The 27,518-nt window shown below is 36.4% G+C and overlaps 1 protein-coding gene across 1 annotated transcript; it reads left to right on the forward strand.

Moving 5' to 3' along the window:
• Positions 1 to 425: 425 nt before the first annotated feature.
• Positions 426 to 27,518, forward strand: SLCO4C1 (solute carrier organic anion transporter family member 4C1). Its single transcript, XM_041398130.1, has 13 exons — positions 426 to 666; positions 5,406 to 5,669; positions 9,695 to 9,889; positions 12,531 to 12,627; positions 13,498 to 13,619; positions 14,477 to 14,592; positions 14,878 to 15,022; positions 16,846 to 17,041; positions 20,174 to 20,327; positions 21,883 to 22,070; positions 23,622 to 23,686; positions 25,459 to 25,596; positions 27,011 to 27,518. Exons 1-13 carry the CDS (start codon positions 432 to 434, stop codon positions 27,133 to 27,135), a joined length of 2,040 nt encoding a protein of 679 aa, XP_041254064.1. The 5' UTR covers positions 426 to 431; the 3' UTR covers positions 27,136 to 27,518.

Below are 27,518 nucleotides of genomic sequence, written 5' to 3' on the forward strand. Positions count from 1 at the left end.
TTGCCTCAAGTGGGAAAGTACTGTATGTGGTACATTTTCCCTTTTTGCAACACTTACACAGAACATTTTAATGTCTTTGGGTTTTTCTGTTTCTTGAAAGGAACATTCCTGATGACTTTTCTCAGGTACGTGATTTATCGTTATTATTATACTTCTTTTTTTCCCTCAGAAAGAATGTTGTTGGAGGACATCGACATGCCCGTCCACCCGTCCGACGTTCAGCAAATCTCTTAACCCTGCTGTTGCTACGAGGCCGCGGTGCGGGGGGATGCCCTTGCAGGGTCGGCTGCAGGGCAGGACGGGGCGGGCCGGGGAGGGGCGGTGGAAGCACCGCCACCTGCGCGGAGGGGCCGGGCCGCCTTCGGGGTATTTAGCGGAGCGTTGGGAACGGGTGCCGCTCGCAGCCGCGGCCGGCAACGGCTTTGTGCGCCATGACGGGCGGTGGTGTCGAGAACCTGGCGTTCGAGACACCCTGCTCCGACTCCGGCCAGCGGTGCCACGCGGGCCCCGCCAGAGCAGGCGCCGGCGCCGGGGCCCCCGCCGAGCCCGGCCCTTGCCCCGAGGAGGGGCCTTGCGGGTGGGGTCACTGCACCCCCAGAGCCCTGCAGATCTGCAACAACTCAGAAGGGTACTTGGCTGCCTATAGCCTGTTGGCCGTCTTCCAAGGTAACCTGTCCCTGCTGCCCAGGGCACACACTGTTCACGGACCCGGGGCTGGGGGAACCGGGCGGGAGCCTGGGCTGGGGAAGGCGGCGAAGGAGTGGTGGTGTTTCGGGTGGTGGGTAAGGAGAGGCAGGGTTCCTCTAGTGCTGTGGCTGAACAGTGACGGTAATGGTTTGACTAGGGGAAGAAAGTGTACTTTCTTCTGTGCCCGGTATGGGGAAGTTGCACCGTATTACTCCTTGTACTTCACTCTGTCCTTTTTTCTTTTCCCACGGACTTTATTGACCACTGAGTCCATGCACCTGTGGGCTCTTTCCTTCATGCACTTGTCAATGCTGCATCCCCACTGACTACAGGGAAATAGTGCTTCATGTGCACACAGATACAGAGACTTAAAAAACAGGGATTAAAACACCAATATAAATACAAAAGTGTAGCACCCCACTACTTTCTTACCTGTTTGCTTATTGAAACACTGTCCTGGCCTGGTTGGGTAGGACTTTAGGTAAATTTGAAAACAGCAAAAACATGTGATTTTGTTCTGTGAATCCCAGTGCAGCCATCTTCCTAAAACTTAACTAATTATTTAAGTTGACCTTGGGAGTAACCTGAAGTTTAGCTTGCTTTAAATTCCTGTTGTTCAGCTTCAGAGATTCTTGTCCATATTATTGGTTTTCTGTAATGATTGGTTAGGGCCTTAGCAAGTCTTAGACTTAGAAAGTAGAAATGCTGACTGAGGGCAGGAGAAGAATTACTGTAAAAAATATAAAAAATTGAGGTTTGTGAAACTTGGATACTTGTCTACCAAAGGGAGTGATTTGGTCTGTATTCGTAACCTTTCCGCTTTATTTGACTAGCTAGGAAAGAAAAGGGTGTTTCCTGAACAATTTGCTTTGAAGCTCCTTGTTGTTACTCATAAAGGGATTTCTACAGAGAGGAGGAGGGGAGTGTTAGATATTTGATTTTAGAGGAAAGAGCCTATACCAAAGAAATGCATGGTTTGGATGGCTCCATTCCGTGGAGAACCACACTGAGGCAACTGGAATGGTATGAGAAGAAAATTGGAGACTGCTTAAAACCTTGAAGGATTTTAATGCTACTTGTGATGCTTGGAGAGTCCTTGCATAAACTAGTGCCTTAGTATGTGTTTCGGTGAACTTTTTCTGATTTTATGGCCTTCAGATTCTGATCTTGTCTTAGCATATAGGTTTAGCTTTAGAAAAGAAGTGTTTAGAAAGTCTTGGCATAAGTCTGTTGTTTCTTGCTTGAGTTTGAAAGGTCATGCTACAGCTAGTAGGGTCAGAAAATTATTCCTGTTGCAGTTGTCCTGCCAAATTTGTTTTCTCTTTTTATAAATAAAAAGAAGTGGGCATGTGTCTGTGGAAGAACTTTTTACATCATAGGTTTCAATAGTAGCTGAGTAGTAGAAGACTTTTAGAATACACATAAAAATTTTTTTGGGCAGCTTAAGAATAGGGATAGGCAATTAAAAATGCCCTGAATATGACACTGAAAAGATTGTTAAACTAAATACAGTGTCTTGAATATTCCTATTTTGTCTAAATTTATTAAAATCAGTCCTTCTGTTCTGATTGTTGAGCTGAACAACAAACTCAGCATACTTTGAAATCTTGGTTGTAGTCTGGATAGGTTCCCAACCATATAAAAACACCTTGTATTATAAGAATCTCTGTCCCTTTAGGAGACTATTTGTGGTGTTTGTGCCACTCATCCAAATATTGCCTCTGTTATCTAACTCTGTATGTACGCCAGGCTTCTGTCGAATCTAGTTCAGGTTTAGGGCCCTTAAAGGACAGAAACTTATTATGTTTATTTTGGAAGCAGGTGTAGGCATGGCTATTATAGATCTTGTGATATTCCTGATGTGTTGCCTGGATTTTCTGAAGAACCTTTCCTTTGCTTAAAACATAAAGGAAACTGGGTGCTGAAGACAAGCTGCAATTCTTTTTGAGACGTGGAAAAAACAAGGTTTGTCAGCAAGAAATTCAGGCTTGTGTGTGAAACTTTGTAAAAATATTCAGGTCTTGCAGTTTCAGAGTTTAGATAAAAGCACACAAAACACAACTAGGATTTTGAAGTTATGTGACCTAATACTGTACTCTAGTTTGGGTCTAATAATTTGATTTACCCTCCAAATTACAGAAACCAACACTGAGGAAGATATACCTATTAAACTTGCCTAATGCACTTCTAGAAAAGATTATTTCTTAATGCATTGAAGATTAATGAAGTAATCCATAACACACTTTTGATGAATGTAAGTTGTTTTGCTAGACTTTTTAAATGAGTGAACATAGTGCATGATTATCTGTAGTGACTTGGTATGTTGTGAATCTAACTGAAAGCATGTATTTGTAAGAATATTTTCTAGCTGCTCTCAAAAATGCAACACCTGATATGCTGTGTTGCAGCTTCTCAGAAGATTTCAGGTGGAACTTAATTAATTTCTGGCTCTTTCTGTTTCAAGTACATGTGAAACCTGTATTTCCAGAATACAAAACACTTCTTTGCCTAGATTTTTTTTACATGACTAATACCTGCTTTCTGTATGGCACTTGGAGTTGCCTAAATGTATGACTGCATCTAGTAATACATTAACTGGATATGCTGCAGTTCATAGCTGTAGTAGAAAACAAGGGAGAGATTATCTCATTATTTTGAGTACAAGAAGGACTGTTTAGTTCTCATGTCATAGGCTGATTAGACCTGGTACTTTTACCAAAGCATTTTAAATTATTTTTATGTGCCTGTTGTTAAAGCCACCGTTCTTATGACAGCTGCAAAACACGTATTTTTGTTGAATGGATGAAGAAAAAGAATACTCGTGTTTTGAGATGGCAAATAAAGTTGGTTTATAATTAATCTGGATTTTATGCATCAGTATGCACACTGTACCTAAATCTCTAACAGATGTAGCAGGACAACAAGGTTTTGGTTGGTAATTTCTATACTACAATTTTAAGTGTTGGGATGTCCTTATAGAATTTGTTTTTCAGATCAAGTTAGTATCAGCCAGGTTCTGACTTTCTTGAAGAGACTTTAGTGATTAATCACTGGGGTAACTGGAGGAGTTATGCTGCCATTCATCACATCTGTATTTTTAGAGATGAAGTCTAATTATCCAGTATAATTAAATGGAAGGCTCTATGGCTTTTAAAATGTAAATTAAAGGTAGTGACTTAAAATACCTGTAAAAAAAAAAGCCTTCTAGCTCTGTAATCCACTTGCTATGCAGCACACCTTCAAGTGTTTTAAAGCCTTAGTAAATGTTTGAAGTTCTGGCAGATGGGGAAAAACTTGTTTGTTCATTCCTTCATGATAGTATTGTTCTTCGTTTAACGCTTCTTTAGAGGAAAATAATGTTGCTGAATGTCTAACTAATGTCACTGGAAGGACACCTGGATACTTGTGTCAATCCTGCATGAATTTAAGTGTGATGACTAAACTGTCAGGTGAAATTGTCAGCCTTAATAAAGAGGCCATAGTAGGGTATTGGAACTAAGATTGTGCCAAGAGTTGTTTCCATATAGAAGGCTGAAGTCTGGCTATTAAAAAATGGCTGGTTTATTTGGAGTAATATTTTAATATATTAGAGTGCTCTAAGGAGATGTTGAAGCTTAGCTCAAGTAGTCGTACTTATGAATGGTGCAATGCTTGTTGAGAACTAACTTAAGCACATTTCTGTCACTAGTCTTGTATTCTCTTCTTAGATAGACAATAGAACAACGTTTTAATTTTAGACTAACTATAGGGATTGTGTCAGGAAGATCCTCATCAGTCATCTGTAAGGTTACAGAACTCAGACATATTTGTACCTCTGACTTTAAGACTTCACAACTACTTTTAGAGGTATATATTTTATTATAGACACAATTTAATTGGACTGTCATAAAGTTATCTGACAATCTTATAATTACAACTATTTATCTTGTAACTTAATCCTATTTTGGGACTGCTAAAACCAAACTCACGGAAGTTTAATTACCTAGTCTTTTTCACAGAAAGACAATGTGAAGCAGTGTAGAAGATTTAAGTTAGTCTATAAACAGTGCTTTTGTAAAAATGGACAGACAGAGTGTTTAAGTGTGTACTGGCAATTGTAGCTTAGTTCTACTTTTAGGTAATTTTTTTTCAGTTCATCTGTGCTTGGTAGGGCAGCTTGTGCAATGACTTCTTTCCAGGTTGTTCTGTAACTTCAGGGAAGTTACAGATTCAAGGGGCAGACCTTCTTTGCTCAGTTGTAGTAAATCACCTCAGTTGCTCTGAAACAGTTGCAAAGAATTATTGAATAGCTTTACACTTCTTTTTATTATACAGGATACATGTTTGTTCACCTTCTTTTATCTTCCCTTTGTGGTTGCAGGTTGTTTGCAGTAAGTTGAAAACTATGTCCTGAACTTGCTTCAGTCATAGCATGTATTCTAATGCAAGTTATGATCTTGCTTAAAATACCTTTAATTTTTGAAGTATCTTATGTCACAGTAATGCATTCTGTTTGAAATCAGTGCTTCAGACAAATACATCGGTCCTGTGCAATTTGACTGGCTAAGCTGGCACTGTATTGACCTACTATGGACTTGTATTTTACAGCTAATAAATACCTTAAAGAGCAGCCTTGTATAAATATATATTAATTTTAACCTTTCCTTTAAGTTTACCTCTGCAACTCTATTGAATTAAAGTATCTTTGACCAATTATCTCCTTTTTTTTATTTTTCTAGGTATTGTGGTAAATGGCCTGATTAACATTAGTATTTCAACAATTGAGAAGCGTTATGAGTTGAACAGTTCCCTCACTGGCTTAATCTCTGCAAGTTATGACATTGCTTTTTGTTTATTGTCACTGTTTGTATCTTACTTTGGAGAAAGAGGGCACAAACCACGATGGCTTGCTTTCTCAGCATTTATGCTAGGACTGGGCTCACTTGTATTTTCCTTACCACACTTCAGCAGTGGTAAATATCAATATGGAAGTAAAATTGAAGGTAAGCTTATGGATTTTTTTGAAATTTAAAAAATTAAAATCTCTGTATTAACTTGGTGCAACTCCTTATTTGCAGCTCCTTACAAAATAGTTAATCTCCATCAATGTCCTAAAACAGGATGATATCTATAACTGAAAATTGATTCTTTGAAATCCAGAAGTTTAAGAACTGCCTCTCTGCACAGTAAACTTCATTTTTCCAGAAGCAATCTGAGTGTCAATATCAGTTCTTGCTCTTAAGCAACATTTGTATAAAATGCTTTCTTTTCTTGCCTTTATGAATGCAATCAAAATTCACTAAAGAAACAATTATCTGGCATCTATTTGTGACTAGGAATTGAGTTAGGTCAGCAGGTAGGAGAAATGTTAAAGCTATTAAGTCTTACCATCTTACCTGAAAGGTGACTACTGCTTACATTTCTTTGTGGTTTTGAACTATTAAAGGCATGTTGATTAATTCATTAGCAAGTTTTTCTAAGTTCTTTTTAAATATGTTGATTTTACCTTGTGGATTTATTTGAAATAGAGAGGAAACAAGCAGTACCGTATTGCACAAAGCAGTACTTAAGTCATGGATGTAGCTATCTTTCAGTTCTTAAACTTTTCTCACAAAAGACAACTTTTTTTCTCACTTTTTTTTCTTAGCACTGTGTGATTAATGCCAACTATTTGTATTTCAATTTAGTGGCACACCTATAATACAGAAATGTTTAGATATGTTTAAAGCAGGATGACTAATCTTTTAGGATTGTCTTGTTGCAGTCTTTAATCAAAATTATGCCTTCAATGACTAAGCATATTAGAGTGCTCACAAAAAAAAATCAGTAGCTATTAAGCAACATGATGAAGGCTTGTTGATTCTCAAATTAATATCTTTAGTAGTAATCATTTTGTCCACTTCTGTGAACAGTCTACATGTTAGTTTAAAAAGTTGGGCAAGCTATTTTTTCCTATCTAGTAAATGAGGATCTGAAGTGGAAATTAACTGACCTTCTCACTGAACAAGGTCAGAAGAAAACCTGTTTAGTATTTTGGGGGCTATGAGCAGATAATTACTTGTTAGCTCTTGGGAGAGCGACAACAGGCTGCTTGCTCCTGGCTCTGTTACAGTCCCATTTCCCTATAATTTTGGTTTCAGTATTGACCTTTGTACTTCACTTTGATGAAAGGGAAGCTGAATTTAATACATAAAAGTTTAAATTTGATTTTTTTTTTCATTTGGAACAAGATACTGACAGTGTGGGAGTGCAGAGTACCAGCTATTCCAGCAGCTCTTTCCTCTTTCAAACAATTTTAGTTAAAATCCCAAGGAACATGGTAATGTTTTATCCAACATCCATCATTGAAGATGGCAGTATATGTTGATACCTTTATTAGGTACATGTTCCCTATGGGCTTTTGAAATCTAAAAGCAGTGGGGAATTTTTGAATTGGCATGTGTTTCTTCACCATAGCACTGTCAGCTGACAGCTTACCTGTCACCTGACTGTTGTAATGCAGGTGCCTCTGCTGTGCTGCTGGTGAACACATTTAAGATCTTAAGCTGACTTAAACAAAACACTATCAAAAATAAATTACTGAGAGTGCAGGGAATGTCGGCACTGGGGCAGTCAGTATAAATCTTCAGGTACAGTGCAACAGCATCCCTTAACTGTCAAGTCAACCACAGCAAAGGATTATGGGTTTAGCTAGTTCTGAGGTTGATGAAACATTTTAACTGTACAATTAGTTGCAGTATTTAATAGCACCACACCCCAGAAGCATTCCTTTTAATTTTTTGTGTGAGTTGCTTATAGAAATCCTATTTTTTTTTTATTATTAAGCTTGTATTTGATGTTTTGTGTTAAAATCTACCCCTTAATTTATTTCTGAACAGGTCTTTATTACTAGCTGGTTACGTGATTATTAATGTTTGTCTGTTATATGTCAGTGCAATGAGTTTTACATGCAGGATAACTTTAAAGTACAATTCAATGCAATATTTAATGTGGGTGCCATATTAGTTAGTAATATATATAAAAAATATATATAAAATATATAATAATATATATATAATTATATATATATATAATATATATATAATTAATAGTTAGTCTGAAATACCAAATACATCTAGCCTCCAGCATAAGTTTTACAGACTTCCTGGAACATACTGCTTTATCTTGAGATAATAATTTACTTTTATTCTTAGTATACACATATCCTACTCTACAAATCTATTTCATAATTTATTTATCATAATACCACTTCCTAGAAATAGTATAATCCATTTCATATTGAAAGATTTTCTAATCGTCTGCCTATTACTGTTTTGGGGTTTTGGTTTGGGGTTTGGTTTTTTGGGGGGTTGGTTTTTTTGTGGCTTTATTTCTTTTTTTTTTTTTTTTTTTTTTTTAAACCACCGTAAAATGTGTTTTCTATTTTCCAGAAAGGTTTTAGACTCAAATTTGTAACCCGGGTACGACCAGCTGTTTGTTCTGGTAACATTTCCATGTTGCATGGGCTGCCGGTGCCTCAGCTGGCTCCGGTATGTGCAGTCAGGGGCTCCCCCTGCTGGTGCGTCCTTAACAGAATCAATTTTATTAATTAGACAGCGCAGAGGACTGTGAAAACAGGAAATATTATAAGCAATGTACCTTTAAACTTCAATCTCCGATTTTATTTTAAGAATTAAACATGCTTCAATATTTCTGTGACAGCAAATGTGAATCCTAGTTTCTCACTTGACACAAGGAAAATAACTTCATTGTGAAGACAGTCAAACATTGGGACAGAGTACCCAGGATACTTCCCAAGTTGAAAGGAAGGAAAACTTTAGACTCTTCCTTTTGAAGTGAGGTTTTCTTATCCCACATGTTGGCCTGTCTCTGTGAATGGCACTGTATCACCTATTGTCTGCTACCAGAAGTAATGATTTAGATAAGTTTTCTCTAAATACCTGGTGTGTGGCCAGTCCTTCCTTACATTTTGTGGGTCCATAGTGTGGATTGATCTTGCCTCTTCTTTGCGTAACTAAAAAGCGTTCTCAAAGGTAAAAGGAGCTAAGGAAAATAAAGGCTGTAATAATTTTCTAGTGAAATAGAGTGAATTAACCAGTCTACTTATCTGATCTGGATGGCATTTTCATATATTATTCAGTGGGGCTCATTGCTACCAAACAGATAGGTTTATCCTCCTTCTTAGGGTTTTATGCCCTTAGGAGGAGAACAATGGATATTTTTCCTATGTCTTGTCTCTTGGTATTCTGCTACCAAAAGTGCAATGATAGCAAGAGAAAGGAGAAGACAACATGGTACTCCCTGTTTTCAGTTCCTCTTTTCTCTTCCTTCTTTGTAGTGCCAAATATTACAGCAGACACAACCTTACGCTGCTGTACCGCTGCTTTCCTCTTTCAGTGTGTTCACAAGTGCAGGAGCTTTACATTAACTTCTCCTTTTAGAGGCATAGCAGTGTGTGTTCTGTGAGACAGTGCTGTAGGTTTTTAAGGTTTTCATAGGCAAACACTTCTCAAAAGAGTGAATGTAAAGGAAGGATTATCTTTGCTAATGACAGACTGTGCTTTCCATCAGTCAGATTTCCTCAGGTTGTGCAGGCTGCTCTGTCACCTAAGAGTGGAAGTTGTTAGTGCTCCTCAGATTTGTTACAAGGTACAAAAATACAGTGAAGTGTCTGTTACATGGGAGTACTCTTAAACGGAAATGGAGTGACCATTTCACAGGTGGTTTTTCATACATGTGGTCAGTAATACTTTCGACAAGCCAAAGCGTATTTATAAGGCGATTTCATTCCTGTTTCTTCCTGGAGAGGAAACAAAAACCAAGACCTGCTAGTAAATCTTTTGGGGAATATGGTATCACAGGAAGCTTGGCACTTCAATATTGTGTATATTAATAGGTGTGAAAATTAAAATGGGAGCCTGGTATAACAGCATTCTTTTGTAGTTTAGCTTTCACTACAGATTATTCTTCAAGTTGGACTGTGAGTATGCTAACAGAATTGTAAAGTCTTGCTGTCTCTGTTTTTCAGACACATGTCAAACTGCAGAAACCACCTTTGCTAATGCCACTTGCAGTGCCAGCACAAACTCTCCACTTCGCAAGTATCTGTATGTCTTTATTCTCGGACAGCTGCTGCTGGGAGTTGGAGGAACTCCTCTATATACTTTGGGGACAGCTTTTATTGATGATAGTGTCCCAAAACACAAGTCTTCCCTTTACATAGGTAAATTTAAAACTGTTTCTAGAACATTGTCTGCATAGATCATAGACTGCAATGCATTATAAGTATTTTTATGAATTCCTCTAATTAAACAATCTTGTAATTATTACTTATGTGCATAAAGTATTTCCACATCAGTTACTGTGCAGTTTAAGTATTAGTCTACTCTAAGTGCCAAGTCTTTTCAATTTGCATTTTGTAGAGCATGGTAAAGCTACTGTGAGCACCCTCCTGTCACGTTTTCATGTCAGTAACTGAAAATTGTTAAATGGTTCGTGTAGCTTGTCTGTTAACAACAGAAGAAGTTGTAGCAGAAAACTTACTTTTTAGTCACAGGTGTTGAAAAATACGTGTGTATCAGTCAGGTCAGTATCTATATCATATTATATCCTTTAATAATTTTATTTACTTTCTAATAGTAGACTGTCCACTCAGTGCATAAACACTGGTGTGCCCCATCTGATCAATCCAGTTCTCTAGCCACACACAAATTTGGCACTTGGCTGTACTGGAAGTACAGAGATTGCTTCACTGGGACTGTTTAAAAGCTAAGGAGTACTAATACTTAGCAACAGTTTTTAATCTTTTTCAGTCACCACTCTCTAGCTTATATGCCATTTTGTTGCCAAGTTCGTTGCAGTCTAAATGTGTTTTCTATGGGTATGAAGATACTTATTTCACCCGTCTCATATGTAAGCTGATTAAAAATGTATTACCTATACTTCTAACTTGCAGGAGGAATTCAAAACATCTCAGATTCCAGGACTGTTTTCAGACTAAAACAATATTTTAAGGGGCAACATTGAAATAATCAAAAATCAACAAACCAAATCATTGCACCAAGAGTGCATGCAAATTTTTCAGTTTTCCCAGGCAAGCTACTTCATTTGATGTCAACAAACAGGGTAGATGCCTATGATAACTCTTAGATGAAAAAGACAAGTTTTGTTTTTGTTGTTTCTTTATTTTGAGAGAGATAATATTACATCTTTTCTTCCTCCCCTGCCTCCTCCCCCAAATCCAGTGAAATAAATGGAGCAGAATTAGGGTTGTCTGCATAACTGGGGGAACAAGAAGTGATCTGAAAACTCAGGAGAATGGTGTCAATGTTTATACTTTTAAAAAAAGACCAATACAATAAACTAATTCATGCACAGTCTTCAGGCAACTGGGTTGAGTTCAGAAGAGCAGTGTATTCTGCCTAATATAACAAAACTGGAATGCAAGTGAGTGGGTAGGTAACTAAGCCTTGATCATTTTCCTTGCTTCATGCAATGTAGTAAGTGTTTAAGTATGTTGTGTTGCTTTACCTTATACCTTATATGCAATGCAGGAAAAAAGCCAAAACCCAAAAAAACCCCCCCACAAAATAAAACCAAAATAAACACAGAACCCACCCCTAAAATGGTCCGTAAATAGCTGGTAGCACCTTTTGCTGTAAGCTTGCGGCTCATAAGTTGGTATTCTTTCTCCTCTACCCTGGGTGCATTTTCATGAGGACTGGAACATCTACAACTAAAGCAATTGAAGTTAAACAATTCCAAATAGTATTTAAATTGAGTGTGAGGGAGAAAATAGGCACTTTTAAAGGTGAGTTTGAAGTTCTGTAGGATGAATATGAGCTTAACTCAGAAAGTTCCTGTGACCATGTCACTGTTTCTGAAATGCAGGAAAACCTGGGATATATCTAGTCAATATTTATTTTTACTTACTTGGCTGTCACATTTTGCATTGCTTTATCCTCTTGCACCCCTCTCACCGTCCTGACTTCCCCATCATTTCCTCTTACTAACTGAAGGGAAATTATTTGTGATCCATGCACTTCAGAAATAAATGAGAAATCCAGATTATTCTACCTGGGGAGACAGTAGGAATGCATGTTTACTAATTAAAGATGGATCTAATTGCTATTAATTGCAAGCCTTAATCCGCAGAGAGAGTGTTCCTGCTGTCAGTGAGTGCTAAACTGTGACAGAAATCTGTCTGGTAGGCCAGGAGTGCTATTGTGACATCAGAAAAATCTTGTACTCTTTTGTAGGGTATGGTTACTCCAGCAACTTTGCAGGTTGGTGACTTCTTTTTTGGGAGGAGGGGGTCAGGGTGTTTGTTTGTTTTGTTGCTTGTTTGGGTTTTTTTTCTTTAAAACTGTCAGGAGCTGTTAAGAGCCTTGGCATTGTATTTTAAAGCAGATATTACTCCAGTCACACACTTTAATGTAACTGTCTTCTGGTTTTAGAAGATCTAGAAAACGACTTAAGATTCAAACCTAGAAATAAGAAAGCTCTTAAAGATTGTGTTTAATACAGTTAACAACTAATGTTCATAATTTCACTATTTTTTTCACCAGTTATTTTTTACATGTAGCCACAAAATGGGGAGAAAAGCAATCTAATAATGCTTAAAGGTGCAGTCAGTGAGGTGCCTTTTTCTGAACCTCTGATTTGAAGCTTCTGAGAGTTGCAAATTTTCTTGTTGAGGCATAATTACGATTTTTGTCTTCTATATGCTATAACTGAAACAGTGGCAGTGAAAGAACATGTTGACTTACAGAAACCTTTTGGTCTGAAGTTGACTTAAGTATATTATTAAAAGAAAGCTTAAAAAAAAAGATGTTAAGGTGAACTTGATGTCTTTTCTCTTCTAGGAGTTGGCTATGCCATGTCTCTGCTGGGTCCTGCTATTGGCTATGTCTTAGGAGGGCAGCTGCTTAAAGTTTATATTGATATCCAGATCCCAAAAAGGCAAGATACAACTGTTTTTTTTTTTGCTTCCTATTTTCTTTTCCTAATAATTTTTACTAAAATATTCAGCTTTTCTTCCTGTGAAAAGTTTTTGAAAATACTGTGTTTTCGAGAGCTTCATTAACTTGGAAACAAGTTGCACTTACAAAGGCTTCAAGTTAGTGAGTTGCTTCCTAGAGTGAGTAGTGACTCCATTGCATGTGGAAGTTTCTCTGTAGTGCACATAGTTCTAGCATTTAAATATTAGCTATTCTAAACCTCAGTAGCAAAAAATGTTTTTTCTTTTGCTTAGTTGTATATTTGGGATTAAGCTGCATCTACTGATATCTTGTGGAACTGTTTCCTTGAGCTGGAATATGAGAATTAGTATCCTTAACTCCTAGGGAAGAGCTTGCTAGAAAATCTGTCTGTGAATAATAGTACATTTTTTAAAAAAGTGTAATAAATTGTACTAATGTTAGAACCAGCAGCTTCATTTACACTTTTATTTTCTCTGTTCTAGAGCCTTCAGACTGAGCAATGGCATTCTGAACTTCTGAATTGGTTTTGGTGTAACTCATTGACTATGAGGAATCTTTCTAAATCCTTCATAATGCCTCAGAATCTTGAAATCAGGGCCAAAGAATAGTCTTTAAATTGGAATGACATAAACTAATGAGTTGAGGGCTACATTTGGTAGAATTCGATATTTTTATAATTGCCCAGTGAAATTGATTTAAACAAGCAAACAATAAGTTTAATACATGTAAAACTAAGAAAATAGTAATATTAAAAGGCTTTCTGTTAAAATGTATTAAAAGAAAATATTCCAGCTCACTGAAGTCCGAAATTCAGAAGGGTAAACCTGCTTTTTCTGAATTACTTTTCTAGTACAAAGGTGGATCAAGATGACCCACGTTGGCTTGGAGCATGGTGGATAGGATTTCTTGCATGCTTTTTTGCCATTTGGCTTCTCATAATACCTTTTTCATGCTTTCCGAGGCACCTACCAGGTAAAGGTTTAGAAATACTTGGCTACTTTGGAAGAGACATTTGTTTATATTTTTGGGTTATAGAGTACTGAACTGAATGTTTCCTCTTTGATTTTGTTTCTCAGTTAACTGTCTTTGACTAAAATCTGAGGACAAGTTCGGTTTTTATGTTTCCCTCTCCAATATGCAGCCTTTAAAACAAGGTGAATCAGCTAGAGGGAGGATCTTGTGTGTGGTGGAATATCATCTATTTCAACTCCCTTGCCCATGGACAGGGAGTTGAAATAGATGATATTCAAAGTCCCCTTTCAACTTAAATCAGCCCATAGTTCTATGATTCTCTATAATGATGGACTGGACTGGAAGCACATACCTAGGTGTGGAGGCTGGTGGTCAAAGTTTGAAAGATGCTCGTAGCTAAGCACCCAAGACTATGTTTAAAGCTTCTGTGCTACCCACCAAGAACAATGTAAAAATTCCATGGGCATCCAAAATATTACTATACTAATATTGAAGGAGAAATGATGGAGGAAAAGAAAAAAGACAAAATAAAGTAGGAATTGGGAGAATGTGAGGATGATTTTTTAAGAAATAAAAGGACTTCAGCATACTCTGAAGTTTTTAGCATGTCCCTGATAATATCTTCTTGCAGCCAAGACCTTCCAATGGAAGTGTGATCTTTCAACAAAAATCTTCATTCACCAATACAGTATTGATCTATTTTAAAAATCTGTACCAATAAAACAGGCAAAAAGACCTGTAATATCTGAAAGAGCTTTCTCAACTAAAGGAAACACAAGTTTTTGTAGTTTTTTTGGCATTGTCTAAGAGTGCAGGTATTCAGTGTTTTCATTGTTGATAAATATGACTGTTTGTAGGAACTGCAAAAATTCAGGCTGAAAGAATCTCTGAAACTCATGATGATGGTGGTCAGGTACTGGTTCAGACCAACAATATTGGACAAAACTTTAAAGACTTTCCTATGGCTCTCCTGGTAAGAAAAATCTCAAATTTGCTAAAACTGAATGTATTCTGAGAAATGAAATTATTTTACAGATGTCAGAGGTCTTTAGAAATGGCTTATTGTGTCGTGATAGGGAAACTTCAGTGTTACTGATAATTTAATGCACATACTTTTTGTTGATGCTTGAGATTGTTAGAAAAGCACATTACTGAAGTTCCATTTCAGAGTATCTACTTTTGAAATATAATGACTTCTGCTTTAGTTGGTACCAAAATCAAATAATTTCCAGAGTGTGATAATAATTTCTCCCCATAGATACTCTTGAGGAATCCAGTGCTTATGAGTCTAATAATAGCCAGTTCCTCAGAAGCTTTAGTTGCCACTGGATTTGCCACATTTCTACCAAAGTTTATAGAAAATCAGTTTGGAAAGTCATCAAGTTTTTCAGCAACTCTTGGAGGTAATATGGCTTTTTAATTTTAAATCTTACATATATTGTGTTGAACACTTCATTAACATTAGAGTTGGAAGATTATATGGGTATATTTTTTGTATGAGATATTTGTGAATGTGCTTAGATGGAATGCAGTAATCAGAACAGTATTTTTGTTACTCTTTCCTGCCCTTAAGTACTCTAGTACTACTTAAATACTCTAGTCTACTTATTCAAAGTAGACTGAGGATTTTGTGTGCTGATGAAACTTTTAGTTTATCTAGTAGTTTATTCCTTTCTTATTCTTGGTGAAAAACATTTAGTTTTCCTTTATTTAAAATTGGCTGAAGGAACATTAGTATCTTAGTCCTTACTAAAGCAATCAAGATGAAGGGCAGCTAGGGCAAAAAAGCAGTGCTTATCACAAATAAGAAGTTGACTTTGCCTTTCTCTTCTTTATTTCTACACTGACATTACAATGAGTTTGCAATAAAATGACTGATCAGAATATGTAATAAGTGTTATATAACTGGCTCTACTGTCACCTATTTATTACCTGATATGCAGAAGTAATAGGTAGAACAGGAGAGAGCTATGAAAACATCAGATGGAAGAGCTGTGCTCAGTAAGCTCACATCATTGACACAATTAATTTTGAAGAATAGCAACCAGATCAAGGCAGAAATGTCCATAATGCCAACAGATGCTTGCAATATGCAGATTTAATACTCATAGAATGTGTCTTGCTGCATTATAACCATGGTAGCTGTGCTGCTCTGTTTTTTCCAACAGAAATGTGTTTGGGAAAGACTTTCTGAATTACTTCTCTGGGCAATACTAGATAGTATTGTTGCATCAAAACAAAGCATCTGTAACTTTTACATAAAAACACATTGGACTATATGCTCAGTTGTTAACCAAAAACTAGGAGTGAAGTGAAAAACTGAGTGTTGTATTTTTTTGTGCATAGACCTTGACTGAATGTCTTTTGAGTTGAAAATATTGACCGTGCTTAAAAGAAAAGCTTTAAAGAAAAACCTACAGTAATGTTGAAAGCTTGCTGTACCTGAACTGAGCTAATTAGTCTTAGCATTACCTATGATCATGGGTACTATTTAAACTATCATTGACTGTGGTTTGTGGAATGCCCAGGTCTGTGGCCTGGGTAGTTTTGTTGCTGTACCTGAACTGTCTGTAAAGTTAACTGTCTTAGATTGGTGTAAGTTATACTGAGTTCTGTGTTGTATTATAGATTAGCCATATAAAAATGCTCAGTTATTTATCCAGAGTGCAAAGAGGATAAATCATTGTGGACTGTATGGACTATGACAGCAAATCTGACCCGCTGATCTAGACTTCTTTAAATCTTTCAGTAGATGTCTTCTTGCATCTTGTGTGCTGTCTCTTGTGTAATAGTGTTTACGTTCTTTTATTAACATGTTCATAACAGATGTATGAGAAAGAACATGGACATGTCAAAAAACCACTGAAAGAATGAAATAGGATTTTCTGGTTTTGTGGAGACACCTTCTGGTGTTCAGAGATTCCCACCCCATAGTGCCCCTAAGTCATATAGTTTGGCTGTGTTGAAGTTGGGTTTTGTACAACTATAAATTACACTGTCCAGTTAAGCCTCTGGAAAGGCTAAAGGTGATATAACAGTAGAATAAATTACTCATGTAGTTAGATTCTGGTAGCATGGTTTGAAAACAATATCACATGGATTGCATTTTGCAGGTAACTGTTTTGATTTTTTTCTTAGCATAAAATTGCTTCACAGTTAAGTTTTGCATTTTTATGTAACTTGTTTTATGTAACTTGTTTATGTAACTTGTCTTGTTTTCCTCTAGGACTTGTACTAATTCCTGGAGCAGCACTAGGCCAAGTCATAAGTGGTGTCTTGGTTTCCAAGTGCAAAATGGATTGCAAAGGCATAATCAAGTTCATGATAAGCACCTGTTCAGTGGCCTTAATATTAAACACAGTGTTTTTATTTGCTAAATGTGGGAATGAACCTTTTGCAGGTGTCTCTGAAACATATAATGGGTAAATATATTTTAATGCACTCTTGGGTTTAATGTTAATATTTATTCAATTCCCATAGTTTCAAATAGTGCACACCAGCAGTGTTTAAAAGCAGAAGGAGGGCAGCTAGCTATTCCAAAAGTCTGCTCTCAAGTTATCAGTTATCCCATCATAAATTAACAGAGCCAGATGCAACAGCAGCTGCTTGAAGGTCTGCCAAAGAGCGAGATGGTGCTGTGCAAAATTATGCAAGTAGGCTGGTACCTAGGGACTGCTAGATGCCATCTAAAAAAAATCATAGGCAAGGTTTGTATGCTGTGAAAATTGGTAAATAACTTACCAATACCTTTTTATTGTTTTCCCAAATCCCCCATTTTATGCGAAGGTTAGATACCACAATCTTGTAAAAAAACATAATCTGATAGTTCTTCTCCAATGCATAAAAAGATACTTGAAGCTAAATGAGATGGGGAAGAGGAGTGGTGCAGTTTGCTGACACAATAGCATGAATCGTACCATGAAAACACAGAAGGTGGATTGGGGAGGAAATTGGTTTTGTAGCCTCTAATGCCCATGCAAGTTGGTGGAAAGTAGAAATTTACTGGTATGCAAAAGTATGCAAAGTGAATCAACAAAGTTCCGTAGGCTGGTGACTGAAAGAAAATAAAAAAATCTTAAATCCCAAAAAGCCCAAGTTATGACTCATTCTGATTTCATCTTTACAACTTGCTGTATAAATTGACAGTATATTTAAAGGCTGGTGTTGAAATTGGATGACTCAGATATGGCTTTGCTTCAGTGTCTGAATAGAAAAAAAATAGCAGACGACTTAGACAACTCATAACTGTGAATCATAATTCAGATTTTGGCTGTAAAAAGGTTACAGTTACATATTTAGGAAAAGAGTCTGTAGTCATCAAAAAAATACTGAAGATATGGTATAGAAAATGGTATATGAAACTACCAGTATTTTTATATCAGGTCTTCTGATAACAGGCAGCTGACAAAAGTTACAGCTGAATTGATTTTCATCCTAAGTTAAATACTGCTAACTTGTATTTCACAGTTTTGTGTTACTTTTTCAATTATGTAGCTTAACTGTTGCTAAAGGCTACTTACCTCCAGCAACTGGAAGTTAACCAGTCCTGAAGTACATCTCTTGCCTTGGTATCCATTATAAAAAATGGCTCATTTCTACATTATTCAGGGCTGCATGCTGGATTATACTTTACTGGATGTGTGCATCAGAACAGTTTGTGGCTAATGTTCTTTTTGAATTAATTTAATACAGTAAATATGTAGCAGAAGCTTAAAAAAACAATAAATTAATAAACTTGTGCAAGAACAGCCAAGTGTTTGCCACCTGCTTGTGCTACTGAACAAATGCTTCTGAATGATTAAATTATGAGACTGCTCTGAGAGTTGACTTGGAATTTGATGTAGATTTTTGTGGAGAATTTCAAGAAATCCTTCTTGGCAAGCATTATCTTCATATTGAAAAATAGCTTAGAAAGGTGAGGGGACCTTTTGCAGGTTTTGTCTCAGAATTATGTGAGTACAGGACACTTGTTTGTGTTAATGAAAACAGCATCTTCATTTTAGTAACGCTGTTTATTACTAAATAAGGCTATCGGCAGAACTAACAACTTTGTCCAACAGGCACTTCAAAGAATTGGTTTTGCCAAATTCTATTGCCCAGTGCTTCCCTGAAAACTTGAAGGAACAGAAATGCACTGACTATTTCTGTACTTTTATTTCCACGTGTCTCTGGGACTCTTGTTTAAAAACTCCTATAGAAGTTTTTTAATGAGCAATTGATGGTCTTATCTGCTAGATTTTTTATAAAAGCCAGGAGTATCTTTTTTGTTGTATTTTTTTGTGACTGTGTATAAGTAAGTGTTCAGTCCCTCTTTGGAGGTCGGGGAAAGAGACACTGCACATGTAAACAGGACAAATACCACCAAATTGATTAAATATTTCCAGGCTTTGCATGCCTCACAGGCTAGGAAGGCACTGAATGTACAAATCTGATCAGTGAATTTGCTTATTGGTGCACTGTAGTTCATTCTTCATACTTAAAAGAATTGAAGTTAGTTTGCTTAAGCTTAAAGCACAAATTAATTTAGTGGGATTCTGCTGAACTACAACAAAATGGATTTTATATGTAGTTACGATGTCCCTAATATTCCATTTGAAGTTTGAATGTGCGCAAGTTAATTCCTCGATAAACTATTTCTCCTATTAGTATTTTTTTACCATCTCAAATTCTCATGAATAAACAAACTTTTAGATAATTAATGTGGAACTTTAATTTTACAGTACAATATTTAAACTCTTAGTTGACTGAACTTTTAACCTGTGAAAATTCTTTACTTATTAATGAACTACCATTTGAAAATCAAAGGATGTTTTTATTCTCTCTGGTTATGCCTTAGGACAGTCCTCGCACAAACTGAAGTGATTTTTCATGCTAATAATACAGTGGGACTACTTCAAATAAAACCATATGATTACATGTATTGGAAGTAAATTGAAAGTAAATATAGTGTACAAGAGTAAAAGTAAACTGTTATTAGTTATTCCCTAAACAGCCAGAGGAAATATTTAAGGTCCTTCAGGGTGTGTCATTGCATTCTGCATTTAACATGTGCAGTTGTCTTTGTGCTCATACAATTTAGATGTCTGCCTGGCAGTGTTAGAAGTAGTAAAAATGAGATGGCTTTGCAACTGGACTCAAATCAAAAAAGGGGAAAAATCTTGGAGTATGATCAGTAGAATAAACAACTCCAAATACTGGTTTTAATCTTGTATGTTTTTATTGAAATTATAAATTTAAGAAATTCAAATACCTAAGTGGGAGGAAGAGGATGATGTAAGAGCTGGGCTGTGATGCAGAATTTTGTCATCTCTTTTGTGAGTGGAAATTAGAGGAATAATCCTTGGGTAGAGTAACAGCATAAAAATAACCTAGGTGCATTATAAATGGAAAATCTAGAGCTCTAACTACTATGCTTATTTTTAAACAACTAAGTGCATAAATTACGTGAATATAGTATTTTAAAATTTATTATGCTATAAATATTGCTTTACTTATTTACGTATCTTCTGTTTTCCAATTGCTTTATTAAAAGCCTATTAACTTCTGCTTTTCAGAACAGGCACTCTATATAACTTAACAGCACCATGCAATGCTAACTGCAGGTGTTTGCGCTCCATATACTACCCAGTTTGTGGCAGTGATGAAGTCCAGTACTTTTCTCCCTGTTTTGCAGGATGTGCCTCATATATTTTTAACAACATGAAAAAGGTACTTTATGCAATGAAGGTAGCTGATATGGTTTGTTCTGGTTTCCTGTAAAATGTGCTGTATTTCAAAATGTCCTTCCCTACAATACCAAATGTATGTTGTATTTAACAAAATCCAGTGATTACAATACACAGTTCTCTTATGGTACCAGTGTAACTCCCACTACTGGTCTCTTAAAATGTTCACTGCTACAGTGCAGGGCCTCCCCAGTTGTTGGGAAGGCATTCAGGGGTTGAAGCCAGGTCAAGCCCATTGCTCTCTGAAATGTTTGTGGTAGTTGTCTGGCTTTTGATACTCTATGTATACTCTTTTTATACTCTGTACTCTATCCCTGCCCTTCACCTGCCATGTTCATGCTGTTCTGGCTAACTTAGGAAGATACTTCCACTCTCTTAATGAACTCAGAGAGAAGCATTTACATCACTGTTGATTCACTGAAGTGGCATAACTGTTTGTTTTCTGTATAGCTTTCTTTGCAACAGTTCTGGTCATTCACAGCCTGCATTGTTCTGTGAGTTTTCTGGGCACAACACTCTTGCCAACCTCTGGGCCTTCTTTTGTTGTAAGGGTTTACTGTTTAGCCATAGTGTTTCTCACTTGTGTGATGCCATTCTCCAAGTGTACATCTACCAGACTTCCTAATGCTGAAAATAAGTTAAATATAAATATTCTTTAAATAGAATTGACAATCAGAAAAGTCAGCAATTGTCTTGAAGTTCTGGAGAACCTGAAGTTCTTATCTAGTTCTTTAAGCAAAATGCAATGTTTATTGTATACATGACAACTTGCTTCCGTCGGTTTTGAAAACTTGAATGTCAGTAGCCCCTGATGCAGGAATGGTAAGCCATGAAAGTGCCTAGGTTATTATCAAACCTTCCCAGAACTGAGGGACTTTCTGTGCTTGTTTCTTCTATTACAATAGACCCTTGAGCAGGGATGTGGGAGCAGTATAGAGAGATCCAAAGGGCAAGCTGACCCAGGAGAGGCCTTTATACTTTTTATATTGGAAAATGAGAGAAGGTATTATCCATAAGGAAATGTAGGAGACTAACTACTTCTTGCAGTCGAAATTTCACACTTTGCTGACACATTTTATTTTTCTTTGAAAACAAACTCTGTGGATTTAGATGGAGAGCATATTCCATTTGTTCACCTGCGTATAGAAGTGGTCCTATTTTGCTTCTATTCTTTCCTGCTTAAGTCTTAAGTGTAGAGCTTGCCTCTCTGCATATGGTTTGCCTCTTGCTTCTGCAAGTTTTTTATGCTTGTAGCTAAAAGCTTACAAAGCATACAAAATGGAAGCTATCACTGTCTTTTTAGGTCAAAAATCCAAAAATACCTTTTGCTCAGGTGAGGTGGATCAGTCAAGTTCTGGTGAGCCAGTTTTAAAAATTAGTGTTAGTGTCATGTGCTCAGCAGGAAATTGACTGTTTCCCATATGGTAAAGTCAATGTTTATTCTTGTCTTGTGTGATGCAAACGTAATGAAAGTTTACCAAAATGTGTCCTTTTGTGTCATTTTTGGAGCTAAATTTTGCCTTATAAATTATTTGTAGACATACCACAACTGTTCCTGTATTGGGAAACCAAAAAGAGAAAATGGTTCAGAAGACTTTCTCTATGAAGCTGTCCCTGGGAAATGTCCAACACAATGCAAATTTCTACCTTTATTCCTGACCTTCTTCTTTTTTGCTGTTGTTTTTACATTTATGGCTACTACTCCAACAACTGTGGCCATTCTCAGGTATGTTTTTTGGTCTGTAAGGAAAGTGACATTCTTTTGAAAACTGTCAGTGAAATACTTACTACTTTTGCTTTGCAATGCGGTATTTGAACAAGGGTGGGCAGTAAGAAAGCAGTACTTTAAACAGAGCGTAGTCATCCTGCTGTTCACTCTTGTTAGTAGATAAGTTTTGAATTTATTTTAAAAAAATCTTTCTAGCATGTAGCAAAATTCATTTTATGGGAGCACTCTTGACTGTTCCACTAAAGCAAAGCAAAAAGGAATAAACGTGCCATGTGCTTTGATGAAAAAAAAATTTGACTATTTGATAGTGTCAGCATTTCAAATTGTATCAGGAAAAGGATAAAATAACAATTAGTCTTGTATTTTCAACCTTAGATTGCTGTCTCAACTCAGAGTTCTAGCTTGAAAAATTGTAGTCTGTCAAGAACTATAGACTATTTCCCATGATACTGATGTTGTATGTATGGTGGCCACTAATACAAAATGTGAGTTAACCAGTGGTTTTGCTGCCTTTTAAATTGCTGAAACTTATATTCATGAAATATAGAAATTGGTTTTGTTTTTATTTTTAAAACGTGCTTCTCATTCTGAATTTAGATCTGTTTTGTGTTATGTTGAAGTTTGACTTGTAGTTCTAATACTTTCAGTGAAAAGATAACCCTGCTGCATAAGCATGTTGCTTTGTGAGGATGTGGCTAGATGCCCTTCAGCAGGAGGCTGAGGAAATCAGTAAAATTCTAGAGCAGTGTTTTGTATTAGCCTCCTGTCCAGGTTTGGTGTAAATCTGGAATTAACAGCTTGTCATATTAGTGTGGGGGCAGAATAACGTGAAGTTCTGCATTATCTTTAAAATTGTGCTGGCATAGTTTTATTTCAGTAATTCTAAGCAGTAGCATTTGGATATTTGAATCCTTATATAATTCAGCTGAAATAGTGGAACAGTTTTTATGGAAAAAAGGACTGTAAGTAGATTAATTTTTCAAAAACTAATTTAAATAGCTAAAATGTCAATAAGCTTTACAGTATGTTCTGGTATCTTTTCAGTGAGCCTGTTTTGTGTAATTTCAAAGATAAATTCATATATTCATGACAGTGTTCTAGTACTAGAAATAATCACCTACATGATGTGGAACTCATTCTCCTTCTCTTAATTGCCTTTTTGGATAATAGAATCCTAACACTGACTTCTTTATGTATAGTAGCTCAGGGTTGCATCCTAGCACTTGTTTTAATTTCCTTGCTTGTTTTATGGAAAAAAATGTTCAGCAGTATATCAGGATGCTGATAGCAAGCTTCCTTTTTATTTGTACTATTTTGTTAAATTAGTTACATCTAAAATTTCTTGATGTGATACTGGTGTTTTCTCTGTCTTTTTCCTAAACAGCACTTGAAACAGTTGGGTTACTTGCTCTGCACACTGGATTTCTAAACCCCTCAGCAATTAACAGGTTAAAAGAGTATATAGAGAAAAAGCATATTCTCACTGAGTGACACAGCACAGAAGTGGAACTTGTTTACTCTGTCTTAAACTGCAAATCTTGTTTACAGGTGTGTGCCAGATAAACAGCGCTCATTTGCTCTTGGAGTACAGTTAGTGTTTCTGCGACTACTGGGTATGACTTTCTTGTTGAAACATTGCCTCTGAATAATCTACTTATTTGGCATTTTTTTCTAGACTTTTTTCCTAGACTTAAAATAATGCCTTAAAAAGCTTTCAGAGGAGCTTGAAGCAGTCTGTCATTGGCTTATAGGATACACTTGTAAGGTAACATCTGGATTCAAATTCATTGTTAATAGGGCATTCATGCTCTCTTTAGCCTTTCTCACTCTTAGGAGCATAAACCAGATACAGGTAACTGTAAAAGACGTCTGGTGCTACTTTCCCCAGAAGAAGGCCTATTCTGAAAGCTGAGATAAGAAGAGCTGATGTAATAGAAAACAGTTTCATGTAACAGCTGAAATCCAGAAGTTAAAAGAAAAGTGAATATGTGCAGCCTTTCCTCTTCTTTCCTTTAAAATGTCTTTGAGTAACTTTAGCATGTATTGAGACTGTAGATAATTGTACATAAATAATTAGAGTGTGATGTGGGAAATATAATACTTAAATTCTATATCTAAGCATCTCCAGCATTTCAGTAAGACAGATGAATCTCCTTAAGTAAAACAAAGATAAGCATATGTATTTTCTGGTTCACAAGCATTTGAATTTTCTCAGGCATAATGAAAATTCTTGTTTTAGTAGTAGATTGTTTTTAAATGGCATATTTAATTCAAGACTGGGACAAGACACCGTTGCTGATTGGACTTTTATGCCAATATTTAGTACTGCAGCCATTCCCCCTCCTTTGAGATTACATATCTAACACTTGCAGTGTGAGTTCTGCCTTGCTGTATTCAAACTGTGATTAATCTAAGTCATTCTACTGATAAAGTGTAATAAAAGCAAACATCCTCACAAGTAGAAATAAGCTGGATCAGTGTTGTATGAGGGTCCCTCTGTTTCCCTTTACTCAGAGTTCAGATATTTATGCTAGTTCTCTAACTCCTGACTTCACTGTGGAGTGATAGAACTTTTTGCATAGTACTGCCTGTACTATGACTGAAGAAGGCAGTAACTAACAATGTTACTTACCAGCAAAATATTTTTGCTGTAGACTTTAAGAATCACACGGGGGTTTTAGGCTGAAAACCTAGTGAGGAACCTAGCTACTTGGTTAGCTCTAGGAGAGTTTAAGCCTTGGATAGCTTGGGTAGACATGCAGTGATGTACCTGGTGTGTTTATTCTAAAATTGGCTATACTTGGATGCAAGACACTTGTGCATTATAACACACAAAAATCACATGGAGTTAATAAAATCTGTGCAAGAATAATTTTAAACACTGCTTTTTTTTTGGTGAAATTTTTCCTGGAAGCTTTGCTACATCTGAGGAATGGGGAGAAATGTGTAACTGAACATTTATCATAAGGATTTTTAGTTCTCTTAATTTTGGAACAAATTGGTGTGTATGATCAGAAGAAAGGAGCTTTATTCCTCTCAGTTAAATTCCTGATTTCTTGATTAGTTTTTTTCACCATTGATTTTAATTACTTTTTTCCAATGAAGACAGAAGAAGTTAAGAAGCTCAAGTCTTTCAATAAATTTCTTGCTTAACAAAGTGAGAGCTGTATAATGAATTAACTCTCTATTTCCTACTTATTAACTGAGAGCAATTTTAGGTGCAGACTTACTATGTAATATGAAGCCTATGACTTCGATTAAAATGTTATGTTTAGTGTTTGATTCTCCCATTTTACCTTCCCCACCAGCTTGGAAATTCACTGTGTGCATGAAAACTAGTATGCCAAGTAACTCAAACATTCTAACGTGTTGCTGTGTTTTTTAGGTACTATTCCTGGACCAATTTTGTTTGGTGTTGCTATAGACAAGAGTTGTACTCTGTGGGATATTAATGAATGTGAAACTAAAGGAGTTTGCTGGGTATATGACAATGAAAGAATGGCTTATTTGCTGATGGGCATAAGTAAGTCTTTTATATTAAATACATATACTGGGTAATATACATACTGACCTTGTCTGCTAGATGGGAATTATTTTGATATAAAACCTTACACTTTTCCTTTTTGGCGGCAGTGTTTTTTAACTAACTTTCATAAATGATCAGCAAGATATTATGGAAAAAGAAACAGCACAGTAAGTAAACTTAAAGGTTACTTTAAACTCTTATAATAATTACACATAATAGTTTTGGTCTTTGATCTTGCTTCACTGTCACACTTTATTTACTAGATTTTTAATGGGCTGGCTCACACTTCAGTCTGTCTTCAGGGCAATGAGCATGATTAGGGGTGTGAAGATGATGAGAGGGATGGAGCACCTCTCCTATAAAGAAAAGGCTGAGAGAATTTGGTTTGTTCAGCCTGAGAAAGTGTTGTCTCCAAGGTGACCTTATTGAGGCCTTTCATTATCTGAAGAGTAGCCTACAAGAGAGACAGATAGAGAAGGACTCTTATTATAAGAGTCCTTATAGTGATGGAACAAGATTGAAACTCAGATGGTAGGTTTTGGTTAGATATTAGGAAGAAACTGTGTACTGAGAGTGTGGCCAGGCACTGGAACAGGTTGCACAGACAAGTTATAGATGCCCCAGGCCTGGTAAGTGTTCAAAGTATGAGGCCCTGAGCAATCTGATCTAGGGAAAGGTGTGCCTGCCCCCAGGACAACAGTTGGAAGTAGACAGACTTTAGGTTCCCTTCCAACTCAAATCATTCTGTGGTTATCTGGGTTTCCTGACTTGTTTAGCAATTTGTTCTTTCAAAAGTGAGGTATATATGCCAGTGGGAGAGAGGGTACAGGCTAAACTTGCATCTGAAATTAAGTGCTGATGTCCTGTCTTCTAGCAACTGTGATATTTACAGTGTGTAAGCTGAAGTACTGATGTCTAATTCTGCAACTGAAAAAGCAGCAGTGACTAAACCTTGAGGTTAAGGATCTCAAGGCATACTTGTGATGAAATACAATCGCTCTTGTTTTGCCCTTCTCCTTGGCCTTCCAAGTTGCACAAACACTTTCTGTAACTTTTAAGACAGCTGACAAGAAAATACTTAACAGGTGTTATGTGTGGGAAGTTTTAGTTTCTGGAAAAGAGAATATTGATATAACAAATAACAGTACTGAAACAAGGAAATAAGAAAGATTTGCACTTCAGGCTAGAATGGGGTGAAGAAATACAGAATTGGACAAAGCAAAAATTGGCAGGCAGGTCTAAATTCACCATGCCCTTTGTCATTCATGTAGAGTACATTTAAATGGAGGCTATGAATTTCAGTCTTACTGGGTGTATGTAACTCACCATATGAAGTTCTATAAATGAGTGAAACACTGCATCTGCTACTGAAAGTGAGTGTGGTAAAAACTCTCCTGTTCTTTGCATTCAGGTGCTGCTTGCAAAATCGTCACAATCATCTTTGTGGTCATGGCAGTGTATTTCTACAAGCCTCCACGATTAACTAAAGCCCTGCCACGAAAGACTCCAGAAAAGATATCTGTTATACGCATGTAAATTATGAGCAAATCAGGGACTTTTGAAAGAAAACTGTAAAAATAAGCATTATTACAACACTTGTACCAAAGTTCTTGTACACCATTGCCCAAATATAAAAGATCATATTCAACATTTGAACAACTTGAAATATTTTGAATCTGTACTATTCTCTAATTTGCTAAACATTTAGTATTCCATTGTGGCTATCCAAAGAAGTTACATTGAAATTTGCTGTCTAATTTTAAAAGTCTAGTATGTAACTTAATTGAAGTAAGATGGACCACTCTGATCATAAAACAGAAAAAATAAAGTGAACTGAGCTGACTGTTTATCCCTAAGTGTTACTGTAGTGGGAGAAAACAAGTAGCGTGTTATATTGAAGGGAACGGTGTATGTTTAAA

Source organism: Onychostruthus taczanowskii, unplaced genomic scaffold (assembly GCF_017590055.1).
Source record: "Onychostruthus taczanowskii isolate IOZ18803 unplaced genomic scaffold, ASM1759005v1 scaffold140, whole genome shotgun sequence".
NCBI lineage: Eukaryota > Metazoa > Chordata > Aves > Passeriformes > Passeridae > Onychostruthus > Onychostruthus taczanowskii.

Coding starts and splice junctions, on each gene's coding strand:
- SLCO4C1 (XM_041398130.1), top strand. CDS start 432: ATGACGGGCGGTGGTGTCGAGAACCTGGCGTTCGAGACACCCTGCTCC. Junction 5,670..9,694: donor ATATGGAAGTAAAATTGAAG/GTAAGCTTATGG, acceptor TCTGTTTTTCAG/ACACATGTCAAACTGCAGAA. Junction 20,328..21,882: donor TTTTTAACAACATGAAAAAG/GTACTTTATGCA, acceptor AATTATTTGTAG/ACATACCACAACTGTTCCTG.